This window comes from Papio anubis, chromosome 4, assembly GCF_008728515.1.
Source record: "Papio anubis isolate 15944 chromosome 4, Panubis1.0, whole genome shotgun sequence".
Classification (NCBI taxonomy): Eukaryota; Metazoa; Chordata; class Mammalia; order Primates; family Cercopithecidae; genus Papio; species Papio anubis.
The window spans coordinates 174,706,810-174,720,156 of NC_044979.1; the positions used below are offsets into that span (position 1 = coordinate 174,706,810).

At 36.9% G+C, this 13,347-nt stretch overlaps 1 protein-coding gene across 3 annotated transcripts in view; it reads right to left on the reverse strand.

Moving 5' to 3' along the window:
- BRWD1 (bromodomain and WD repeat domain containing 1) overlaps positions 1–13,347 on the reverse strand; it is a 134,498-nt gene that overhangs the window by 19,646 nt on the left and 101,505 nt on the right. For all 3 annotated transcript variants that reach the window (XM_031664882.1, XM_031664884.1, NM_001169085.1), the window contains 6 exon segments: positions 11,471–11,596; positions 9,735–9,807; positions 8,877–8,918; positions 5,923–6,066; positions 5,133–5,285; positions 1,292–1,458 (listed from right to left, as the gene is read on the reverse strand). In XM_031664882.1, coding sequence (XP_031520742.1) covers positions 1,292–1,458; positions 5,133–5,285; positions 5,923–6,066; positions 8,877–8,918; positions 9,735–9,807; positions 11,471–11,596 — 705 coding nt within the window.

The window sequence follows — 13,347 nt, forward strand, 5'->3', positions numbered from 1 at the left end:
GTGAAAATCTAATGCCCCTGCAGATCTGACAGCAGACAGAGCTCAGGTGGTAATGCTTGTTTGTCAGCCAATCACATCCTACTGTGTGGCCCAGTCTACACAGGGAGTGGGTGTTGGGGACCCTGGCTCTACATTAAAAAGCCAATTCTTATGCAAAATACAAGTGATACTTTAAATAAACCTTAATAAGATTTGAAAAAATCTATAATTTTACATATTTATAGAATTATAAACCAATACAACAGCTCTATATTCACAGAAATGCTTTCAAGTTTTAAAACCCATGACTAGTCTTTTCAGAATGCACAGTAAAGATTAAATACACAATCTTAAATTTTTTTAAAAATGCATACAGGCTGGGCGCAGTGGCTCACGCCTGTAATCCCAACACATTGGGAGGCTGAAGTGGAAGGATCTTGATCCCAAGAGTTCAAGACCAGCATGGGCACCATAGCGAGACCCCATCTCTACAAAAAATAATTTTTAAAAATTAGCCAGGTTTGGTGACACACCCCTCTGGTCCCAACTACTCAGGAGGCTGAAGTGAGAAGAACTGCTTGAGACCAGAAAGTTGCAGCTGCAGTGGTCATAATCCTATCACTAGACTCCAGCCTGGGCAACACAGTTAAAACCTATCTCAAAAAATAAATAGGGCCAAGCACAGTGGTTCATGCCTGCAATCCTAACACTTTGGGAGGCCGAGGCAGGCGGATTGCTTGAGCTCAGGAGTTCAAGACCAGCCTGGGCAACACGGTGAAACCCCATCTCTACTAAAATACAAAAAATTAGTCAGGCACGGCAGCGTGCGCCTGTAGTCCCAGCTACGCAGGAGGCTGAGGCAGGAGAACTGCTTGAACTCGGGAGGCGGAGGTTGCAGTGAGCCAAGATTGCACCACTGCACTCCAGCCTAGGCAACAGAGAGAGACTCTGTCTCCAAAAATAAATAAAAACTAAAAGAAATAAATAGGCCGGGTGTGGTGGCTCACATCTGTAATCCCAACACTTTGGGTGGCCAAGGTGGGTGGATCACCTGCAGTCAGGAGTTGGAGACCAGCCTGGCCAACATGGTGGAACCCTGTATCTTCTAAAAATAAAAAAAATTAGTCAGGTGTGGTGGTGCGTGCCTGTAGTCCCAGCTACTTGGGAGGCTAAGGCAGGAAAATCACTTGAACCTGGGAGGCAGAGGTTGTGGTAAGCCGAGATCATGCCACTGCACTCCAGCCTGGGTGACAGAGTGAGACTCTGTCTCCAAAATTAAATAAATAAAGCAAGCTTGCCATAACCAATTTACCTGATGCTTTTGTTAGGCTGACTGTCACCTTTACAATTTTGCCGTTGTTTGAACCTCTGGCTTCTTCGAAGTTTTTCATGGAATTTTTGACCAATTTTAAAATCTGAAGAGATTTTCTTCATTTTTTCTTCAAATAAGGCAGATAATCTCAAGGTCATACTATAAATCTGCAAAGATATAAAAACAAAGTAGAATTACAAAATAGCCTTAAAAGTATTTGAGAAATCATTGTAATCATTGAGATCACTTGCAATATATTATATCACTGCTTACAGGTAATGGCTGTCACCCATTTTTTTTTTCTATTTCCAACCCCCTTCCCTTAGTGACATCTAGAAATAAGAAGTATCAAATATATACCTCTCGGATGATAAGAAAGTAGTTTGAAGTCAAGCATCTACATTCAGGACTTGTGTCTATATGTCAGTGAATCTCAACTGTTTTTGCCTATTCTAACATCTGTATGTACAAACCCAAAAATATACCCTTCTCCCAAAGTTAGATGGGAAGTTGATTGGTTTTAGGGCTGCTATTTAGGCTACAGAAGCACTGTGTCTCTTTGGGGCAAGGGAACAAAAGCACTTTTATATACCAGACTCTATCTGCAATCTGTTTTTAATGCCACCTAACTCTAAAATGAAACAAAACTACCTTGCATCCAGTGGTAGAAAGTATAACACAGAACGTTAATGCATATGAAAGATTTAACAATGTTTATAATTAAATAACATCAAATCTTAAATACTTTTGCATACAGCTATGCATGTACAGAAGTACTCTATACTCCTCCACAACCTTTCCTGAAAATAATTGCAAAAGTCTGATGCTCAAAAGTTAAATATAAGTCTTGTGCATGGCAGTGGTGGCGAAGACACTCCAATGCTAGAAAACTTTTTTAAAAAGTATGTGAGATATACAAATTTCTTACATGCTTCTCATATACATATATATATACACTCACAAATGAATGTGAAATTTGTTATACTTAATCTGAAATAATCTTTGACAGTTATTTTCAATATTTCATATATACGAATTTTATTCTGCCAGGCACAGTGGCTCACACCTGTAATCCCAGTACTTTGGGAGGCCGAGGCAGGCAGATCACTTGAGGTCAAGAGTTCAAGACTAGTCTGGCCAACAACCGTGAAACCCCATCTCTGCTAAAAATACAATAATTAGCTGGGCATGGTGGTACACACCTGTAGTCCCAGCTACCCGGGAGGCTAAAGCAGGTGAATTGCTTGAAACCAGGAGGTGGCGGTTGCAGTGAGCCAAGATCTCGCCACTGCTCTCCAGCCTGGGCAACAGAGTGAGACGGTCTCAAAAAAAAAAAAAAAAGAAAAAAACACACACACACAAAAACAAAACTTCAAAAGTAACAAGTGTTGGCAAGGATGTGAACAAACTGGCCTTTATACATTGCCAGTGGGAATATAAAATGGTGCAGCCAATATGGAAAACAGTGTAGTGGTTCCTGGAAAAGGTAAACATGAATTATCCAATGACCCAGCAATTCTACTCTTAGGTCTATACCCAAGGGAATTGAGCAAGGTTTCTGACAGATACGTGTATTCCAGAATTTGCTGCAGCATTACTCATAATGGTCAAGAAGTAGAAACAGCCCAGCTGGCCGTCGATAGACGAATGAGTAAGATATGGTATAACCACACACTTTAATACTATTCAGCCATAAAATGGAATAAAGTTCTGATACATGCTACAACATGCATAAGCCTTTAAGGCATTACACTAGTGAAATAAATAAGTTGTACACAAAAGGACAAATATGGGAAGATCTCAATTTTTATATGAACTTATCTAGGACAGGCAAATTCAGACACAGAAGTTAGAAGTTTCCAAGGACTGGGGGTAAGGGGAAATTATTGCTTGATGGTTACAGAGCTTCTGTCTGGAATGATGAAAAAGTTTTAGAAATATTATAAATATAAATGATGTCACTGAATTGTACTCATAAAAATGGCTAAAATGGCAAATGTTATATATAGTTAACCATAGTTTTGAACAACTGACAATGTACTATATCAAAAACCACTGAACTAAAAGCTTTCAGTGGTGAATCGTATGGTGTGCATCCTCAAACATGTATTTGAGGGGTGCAGGGAAGACTTGAATGAAATTTATTTTGTCTCTGAAAAAATACAGTCTTACAAATGGTGACTGACAAAAATCCAAGCTTGGAAAAATGTTAGCCTTGAATGTTAAACTGATCCAGCAAGCAGTATGAATCCTGAATCCAACAAAGAGTTCTCAAATTGAGACTAGAGGCAGTAATGCAGTAGGAGTCTAATATTAAGTAATGACAGGGAAATGCAGTTAAAGCAAAATAGTTAATGTCACTGATTGCAGACACCAAAAAATGTTGTAAGATCAAACAAGTGTTTTACTTTAAATATGACTTTTTACAATTACTCAACACACAAACTACATGGAGTCTTGCTCTGCTGCCCAGGCTAGAGTGCAGTGGCATGATCTCGGCTCACCACAACCTATGCCTCCCAGGTTCAAGCGGTTCTCATGCCTAATGCCTGTAGTTGGGATTACAGGCAAGTGCCAGCACACCCAGCTAATTTTTTTATCTACAGTAGAGAAGAGGGCTCACCATGTTGACCAGGCTGGTCTCAAACTCCTGACCTCAAGTGATCTGCCTACCTTGGCCTCCCAAAGTCCTGGGATTACAGGCCTCATCAAGTTTTGAAAAGTTACCCAATGTGTAACATGTTAACAAAATTTTAGTAAAACATTCTACTGAAACTGTGTGCCCCAAAGAGTTAAAGAAACCAATAACTAACAAAAATTCTTAAGTTTACAAAATGACAAAAAAAAAAAAAAAACCCAACCTACTAAAACACTGAAACTCCCTCTGCTTACGCGATAAGAAGAACTGGCTGAAACTGGTTAAAACCAGCATGGCCAAGTGGAATCTGCACAGAATGAGCCTGCCTACATCAGAGCCTGAATTTCCAGCATGTTTCACACTTAACTTCCCCCAAATTTGCACACGCAACCCATCAAATAACATAAAGAAATAACCACACATGCCCAAAGACTTTCCAGACCTCTCCTTTCCTTCCACTAATCACCTACTAATCTCAGAATCCATACCCTGAACCTTTTCTTTAAAAAAAAAAAAAAAAAAATACTGCTTTAAAGCCAGCACAGGAGTCAGATTTGAAATTCACTCCTGTCTCCTTGGGAGTCAACTTTCAATATAAAGCTTATTCTCAAAAACCCAGTGTCACCACTTCACTTGAGTAGGCTAGAAGAAAAAAAAGAAGAAAAAGAAAAACCCTGTGTCATAATATTAGCTTCTAATACATCAAGTAAAGAGCCTCCATTGGCTCTATAACATTATTTGTGGTCTTAATCAGAGAGCTCATGTGTTGTTTCTTCAAATCCAAATGTTCTTATGCTGTCAGTAGTCTCACGATCAGATTTTCCTTTTTACTTTTAATATTCTTACAGTCTTGATCTATGTTTCCAATCCACTTAAGATCCCTAAACATACAAAACACAGAGGCTCTTACTCTGTGTATCAAATTTGTTCACTTTCTGTTGATACCTACTCCCATTAATCCCCACTTGCTTATAAAACTTAAGGAGATTATGATAAACATCAACTGATGAAAGGCAAAAACTAAAGATATTTGGGCAGTAGCAGAAGCTCTTTTCTTTATAATACTCTCACTTTATTCATTTATCTTTAATGTTCTAACCTCTACTACACAGTGAAAATTACAGTGGAAAAAATTACTATTACATTGGAAAATTATCTACACAGATCAGGCAGTTTTTTTCAATAAACCACTTTAAAAATTACCTTTGATCTTTTGTTTGGTGTATATGCTTTTGCATTGCTAAATATCAACCGGATGTCTTTGCAAAACTCCAAAGGGCTGTCATAATTTCCCGCATCCAGAGTTTCCCTTACTGTTCCAAAATCCATTGGGGTATCTATAATATCTCTGTAGTCCTAGGTTTTAAAAACAATGATTAATTCATAGATTCATTTTTTGCTTTTATAAATGTAAATGCCATCAGATCTCTAAAAAATTTGAAATGATGGAAGAGAGGAAAAGGTTAGAGGACTCTTAAAATTCATTACTAATGTTTAAAAAGAGGTATAAAAACAAAGACAAGATAGAAAGAAATATACCAAAATGTTAATGTCTATTTATTGTTAGTGACACATGGGATGGTTTTATTTCCTGCTGTATATACTCCAAGCGTCCTACAGTCACTCTGTGCTGTTATAATCCAACTTGTTTTTATAAAGTCATTTTTCAATTTCCCTTTTTAAAGAGTGCAAACGACACTTTTATCCAATTCATAGTTTTCCTAGTGCTAGCCCTACTTAGAAATCTAAGTAGATCCATCCCATTGTTATGTAATACTGGTTTCCTAAGTCTAAATTCTTAAATGAGTTACAAGGGTGTCTATAAATTGAAGAAAACTATGTAAAACACTACTTCTACCACTAACTTAGTGATAAGAGCAAAAAAGTTAACATAAAGCCTAGGTATCTTTCTCTTTAAAGTTTAATAACTCTACCCCAGTTTCCTCACTGCAAAGCAAGAAAAGCCCCAAACATTTAAACAATGGAAACTTACTGGATATTCAACCAAATCAACAGGTTGTCTAAATGGTTCAGAATCTTCACACTGAAAAATTAAGTTCACTAGTTCCTTACACTGTTTCTTCCAGTTGTTTTCAACATAGTTGGTAGCTCTGATGCTTTTTTTTCCATCATGGACCTAAAAATACATTCACAGTCTTAAGAAAAATCACACTATTGGTGTAAGACTGTGGCAAAAATGTAACTGATCTACTGTCTTCTATAAAAACGCAATAATGTCATATATGTTGCTCTCAACACACTCTTCCAGAAATGAAATTTTTAAACTATTCATATAACACATTTTGATACAACTTAACCAATTTCAGAAATATTACAAAGTTAGCTATGAAAAGCATACTCTAACGAGAGTACATTATCTAGTGAAAGGCTATTCCATGACCTCTCACCTCCCAGGTTTATAATATTTGTTTTCCCAGAATATGAAGCATACCTGATAATGTGACAGGCAGAATAAATGGCCCCACCAAAGATGTTCACATCATAATCCTCAAAACCTATGACTATGTTACCTTACATGAGAAAAGGTATTTTGCATTAAGGGTATAGACCTTGAGATGAAAGATTATCTTGAATTGATTGCTTGGACCCAGTGTAGTCACAAAAGTTATTATAAGAGGGAGGCAGAAAGGTCAGAGTCAGAGACAGACTGAAAAATGCTATGTTGTGGGCTTGAAGATGGAAAAAGGGGACTTGAAGCCAAGGTGAGGACACCCACTAGAAGCTGGAAAACGCAAATAACTCTCCCCAAGAGCTGCTAGCCACACCAAGACCATGATTCTGACCTAGAGACCCATGAAAACTTCTAATGTACAGAACTATCAGGTAATACGTTTTTATTATTTAAGCAACTAAATTTGTCATTTGCTGCAGCAGACATAGCAAATAAATACAAAAACTAAACACTTGGGTGTTGCAGGAAGTCAGGGACCCCAAACGGAGGGACCGGCTGAAGCCATGGCAGAAGAACATAAATTGTGAAGATTTCACAGACATTTATTAGTTCCCCAAATTAATGCTTTTATAATTTCTTATGCCTGTCTTCACTGCTATCTCTGAACATAAATTGTGAAGACTTATCACTTCCCCAATCAATACCCTTGTGATTTCTTATGCCTGTCTTTAATCTCTTAATCCCATCATCTTCGTAAGCTGAGGAGGATGTATGTCGCCTCAGGACCCCATGATGATTGCGTTAACTGCACAAATTGTTTGTAGAGCATGTGTGCTTGAACAATATGAAATCTGGGCACCTTGAGAAAAGAACAGGATATCAGCAATGTTCAGAGAACAAGAGAGATAACCTTAAACTCTGACTGCCAGTGAGCCTGGCAGAACAGAGCCATATTTCTCTTCTTTCAAAAGCAAATAGGAGAAATATTGCTGAATTCTTTTTCTCAGCAACGAACATCCCTGAGAAAGAGAATGGCCCCTGAGGGTAGGCCTCTGAAATGGCCACTTTAGGGATGGCTGTCTTTTACGGTCGAAACCAAAGGGATGAAATAAGCCCCGGTCTCCTGTAGTGCTCCCAGGCTTATTAGGACGAGGAAATTCCCGCCTAATAAATTTTGGTCAGACAGGTTGTCTGCTCTCAAACCCTGTCTCCCGATAAGATGTTATCAATGACAATGCGTGCCCAAAACTTCATTAGCAATTTTAATTTCGCCCCATCCTGTGGTCCTGTGATCTCGCCCTGCCTCCATTTGCTTTGTGATATTTTATTACCCTGTGAAGCATGTGATCTCTGTGATCCACACCCTATTCGTACACTCCCTCCCCTTTTGAAAATCGCTAATAAAAACTTGCTGGTTTTACGGCTCAGGGAGCATCACGGAACCTGCCAACATATGATGTCTCCCCCGGACACCCAGCTTTAAAATTTCTCTCTCTTGTACTCTTTTCCTTTATTTCTCAGACCAGTCGACACTTACGGAAATAGGAAAGAACCCACATTGAATATCGGGGGTGGGGTTCCCCCCGATACTTGGGAGTCTAGAAATAAAAATTATATGAAAATAACTAATCATATTAGACTATTTCAGGTCTAACTTTTCAGTGTTCTGGAAGGCAAGCACATGGTATAAATTAATATTTCATAAAAAGCTTAAATTTAAGGAACATTTGGAGGAAACTTAAAATGATCTTAAAATGTTAAGCATTTTCATATTAATAATCTTTCATTTTAATTACTCTATTATATTTGAACTTCAAAGCCTGCTGATGATACATTATGATTACCCAATTTTATAAACTTTGTTCCATAGACCCTTCTCCTTACCCCTCAACCTCATTGTCCCAACATATCTCCATTTTTTAAAAAAGTTCAGTCACCAAATCCTAGTTAGTTTTCCCTAAAAAGGTCTCATAATTTTCCTTTCCTCTCCATTCCCATGCAAATATCCTTGACTAGCTACCCATCCTTCACCCTATATTCTTGCAATGAACTCCTAATTCATCTCCTTTAATACACTTCTTCTTATCCTTCAAACTGTGTTATCTATTTTGACTGTTCAATTGATTCTCTACTTTAAATGAAATCCTTGGATTTCAATATCACCATAATCTACCCCAATCATAATAGCCAGACATAGCCACTTTGGTCACTTCAACATCCAACCTCTACACCAGTCGGGTGTAGTGCCCTTAACAGTCTAGGGACATGCCATGCCATATTTCTCTACTTTTTTTGTCTTTCCTGTGGTATCCTCTATTTTTTGAATGGCCTCTTCTTACTCCACCTCACTCTGATAATACAGTACAAATTCCAACTCTCCCACTAAACCTTTCCAGTAATTTCTCCCATTTTGCTAATAAAATATTCAGTGTCTACATTGATATAACTTTTCAAAGACAAAAACTAAAATCCTGAATTGATTTTAAAACAAAGAAAAAGCAAACTACAAAAGTCAGCCATGCAGAGTAACTTACTCTCCTTCTTCCAGAAGATGTTTTAGGAAGATCACTATCATCCTAGGAATAAAATCAGAGCACCTTAAGTATTTAGAGTCTCATTAGAAAATAATAACCTTAATTATTAAGGTTAATTATTAAGATTAAGAAAATATAATCTTAATAAATAACATATCAAAGACATTTGGTATTACTAGAGTTAAAACATGTTATTAACAAAATCTCCAAAGAAAGACTACCAGATGATCTTTGTGGCACCCAGGCTTGGAAAAAAAAAAAAAAAACAGTCATTCCTAATAATCCTTTTTCATTCCCTAAGAACATGAACTAATTCTAAAATTCAAAATTACAGTTATAAAAAGACACTTCATGCATTTCCTAAACAGAAAACTTGTGTTTTACCTCTATCCACAAATCCCCAGAAACATACAGATTCCTATAGTTTCTGGATTTTGTGTTCTATAGTACAGGCATGCGCTACCCCAGCTAACTTTTTTATTTATTGTAGAGACACGGTCTCAAACTTCTGGCTCAAGAGATCTTCCCATCTCAGCCTGCTAAAGCACGGGAATTACAGGTGTGAGCCACTGTGCCCAGTCTCCAAGGTACTTTATATAATACACCTTTCACTAGCTAAAATATAGTAAGAGAATATATTCCATACCTAAAATTATTCACTTATATTTTGATATTAGCTAAAACAAATTACCTCATAAATCATCTAGAAAACTCAAAAATATATTTTTATCAAATGCCCTATTTATTCGTTGGACTACTGCAAGAGTTGATACTAGAAAGCCAACATTTTCTTCTTCACTTTTTAAAAATGCCATTTGAAATTAACAAAAACCATTATAAAATCAACAAACTTCATACCAAATCCTCAGCATTTTGCTCATCATTTTCAGATGTGTTAGAAAGTTCTGAGATATTTGTACAGTGTTGATTCCTAAAAAACAAATTTTCACTTTAATAGTATGCAGATGTAGTGACTTGTTGGCAAGGATTCAAATTATACATTATAAACAGTTCGCCAACCTATACATGCCTAATTTCAAACAGAGGAATATCAGGTTTTTCCCCAACCCTTTGTGAACATAACTAGTCATCTTAAATCCTAATTTAGAATCTTGAAGGTTTTTCTTGTTTTCCGTTAAGTATGTATCCAGATTAAGCAGGTAATCCAGAAATAATATATGTATGGCCTCAACTGGATGAATATATGGATGAGTTTTTCTAAGTATCATCACTAGCAGTATTCACACAATAAGTACCAGGAAAACAGTTGATTTAAGGTTAAAAAAATAAATAAATATATATATATATATACACACACACACACATATATATATGAAAAAGGAATTGAAATTAAAGCAAATAGTTATCTTACTGTACACACAGGAGAAAAAGAATGCTAAAATACGGATATCTAAGCATAAAGGAAACAAATATGGGTATATAATTTTCCTGAAGAAAAAGATGATGATTCTAGGGAGGAGGTAACTTAAGTATGAGTCCCCCAAGACTTAGGACAGAATCAACCCAAGAAAGCTGACAGGAATCAGTTACTCCCCAGTTTTCAGCTAGATGCTGAAAACGATGGCACTGTTTCTAAATTAAGAATGCTCACTAGAATACAGCAGACTAGAACCTGGGTCTCAATTTCCAAGTCAGTTTATATTCTTTGATTCCTAATTGACTCCTGAATACAAGAAAATCTATAGAATATTCACACGTATACAAACATTTTCACAGGACATAATTTGAAACAGATTAAAATTCAACATAATCATGAGAAAATAACCAAACTCCAATTAAGTATACTCTATAAAATAAGTAACATTTATAAAAATGATGAAGTGATAAAGACAGAGGAAAAAATTGAAGGAGACTAAGAAAACAAAACACTACATTTGATGGGGATTCTGGATTAGATCTGAAACATGAAAGGGTGTAAAAACTAGTGAAATCCAAATAAATTCTACACTTTTTGTCAATAGCATGGTACCAAGTTTTTTTTTTTTTTTTTAACATTTCATAAGTATACCGCAGTTATGTAAAATGTTAACCTAAGAGGAGACTAGATGAAAGGCAAATGGCAACTTTCTGGAGTATAAAATTATTTCAGAATTTTAAAAAGTTGAAAAACTGAATTATTCAGTTTCTGAGACTTTTACTGAAATTATGTATGTAAAGAAATGTCACCTAAACTAAAGCATTAAAAGAGTATAGTTCTGAGTAAAAAATACAACTAGATTTTTTCTTTTTTCTTTTTTTTTTTTCCTCTGGAGACAGAGTTTCACTGGTCACTCACGCTGCAGTGCAATGGCACGATCTGGGCTCACTGTAACCACCACCTCCTGGATTCAAGCAATTCTGCCTCAGCCACCTGCCACCACGCCCGGCTAATTTTTGTATTTTTGTAGTAGAGACAGAGGTTTCACCATGTTGGCTAGACTAGTCTCAAACACCTAACCTCAAGTGATCTGACCACCTCGGCCTCCCAAAGTGCTGGGATTAACAGGCATGAGCCACCACGCCCAGTAAAACTAGATGATTGTTAATAGCACAATATGCAGTCACTTTTACACAATATCTATGAGATTACTTACTTGATAAATTTTAAAAGTTGGTCAGTTATCTTTTTAGCTGATCTTGCAATTACACTCTCAGGTTCGTTAAATGTTCTGGCATTATGTTCTATATATCTGACTTCCCAAACTAACGCAGACAGCCTCCTTCAAAATAAAGTAGACAATTTACGGCTTAATGAGAAGATAGAAACCAAGTGAAAAAATGCAGCATGTGAATTAAACAACTGTGAAATAATAATTAAACCATAAACCATAAGTGCAAAGTTATAATGAATAACCTTCTAATGCTCTCAACTTGATCATAGTCATAGGCAATTACACTGGACACCGAAGCAATTATGCTGAACTGAAGAGGACAAACATCTTAACAAATTACTTAATCACATACAGAAAACCAACAAAACTACATTCCCTTTTCACAATAGGTACCTTTTAAAATTGTTGAATCTCAATAAAGAAAATACATCAAATATCATCAACCCTAAAAGCTGGCCCAGCAAGGTGACTCACCAACACTTTGGGAGGCCAGGGCAGGAGAACAGCATGAGCCCAGGGGTTCAAGATCAGCCTGGACAACATGGCAAAACCCCATCTTTACCAAAAATAAAAATGAAAAAATCAGCCAGGTGTACCGGTGCGCACCTGTAGTCCCAGCTATTCAAGAGGCTGAGATGGGAGGATCACTTGAGCCTGGCAGTCGAGGCTACAGTGAGCTATCATCATGCCACTGCACTTCAGCCTGGGTGACAGAGCAAGACTCTATCTCAAAAACAAACAAAAAAACAAACAAACAAAAACTAAGAGCTTCAGTCTCACTGTAAACGATCCAGTGGTTTCTGAGTGGAATGCACATTCCAGTGTTAAATTACAGAGATAAATTATATCAATAATGCGGACTCAAGATGACTTTTTATAATTTGTTAAACTAGTTGAATTATAAGTTAAAATACAATCAACTGCTGTAAAAATCATTAAGAATAGGAAATTTTATACTTACCAGTGTTCTAGAAGCCAAAGATAAAAAGTCAGTGCCTCTGGGAAATTAATCTTCCAAAGGCCAAAGAGACCAAGTATTAACTATATAAATATTATTTTTAAATGTAGTTACATAGAAATTTAAACATACAAAGAAAAAAAATACAGTATCTAACAACTTAACAAAATTTCTAAGAAAAACAGATTACTAAAGATTGAGGGTTGAGGCCCTGACTCGGACCTTCCCTTCTCTAGCCAGGCCTGACCAGCCCCACAACTCTCAGCCTCCTACTGAGGTCGGATGTGAGAGCCTGTGCTTAAATAAGATATCAGGCCTTACTGGAGATACTCAAGGAAAGATTGAACAACTATTTTTCCAGAGTAGAAAGGAAACTCATGCACCAGAAAGGCTGGAAGTATATGGCTGTGTAAATAACAGAATCTACTCAGAACAGTTTAAGGAATTTCTTGGGACCTACAATAAACTTACAGAAACCTGCTTTTTGGACTGTGTTAAAGACCACAACAAAAGTAAAGTCTGAAGAGACCACCTGTTCAGAACACTGCTTACAGAAATATATTTAACTTTTAAGTTCAGGGGTACAAGTACAGGTTTGTTACACAGGGAAACTTGTGTCACAGGGGTTGGTTGTACAGATTATTTCATCACCCAAGTATTAAGCCTAGTACCCATGAGTTGTTTTTTTTGATCCTCTCCTTCCTCTCACCCTCCAAAAGGCCTTAGTGTGTTTTGTTTCCCTGTGTCCATGTGGTCTTATCATTTAGCGCCCACAAAAATATTTATTTTATTATTATTTTTTTTAATTGCTTAGGGTGTCACTCCGCCACCCAGGCTGGAGTGCAGTGGCACGATCTCAGCTTACTGCAACCTCCACCTCCCAGGTTCAAGCGATTCTCCT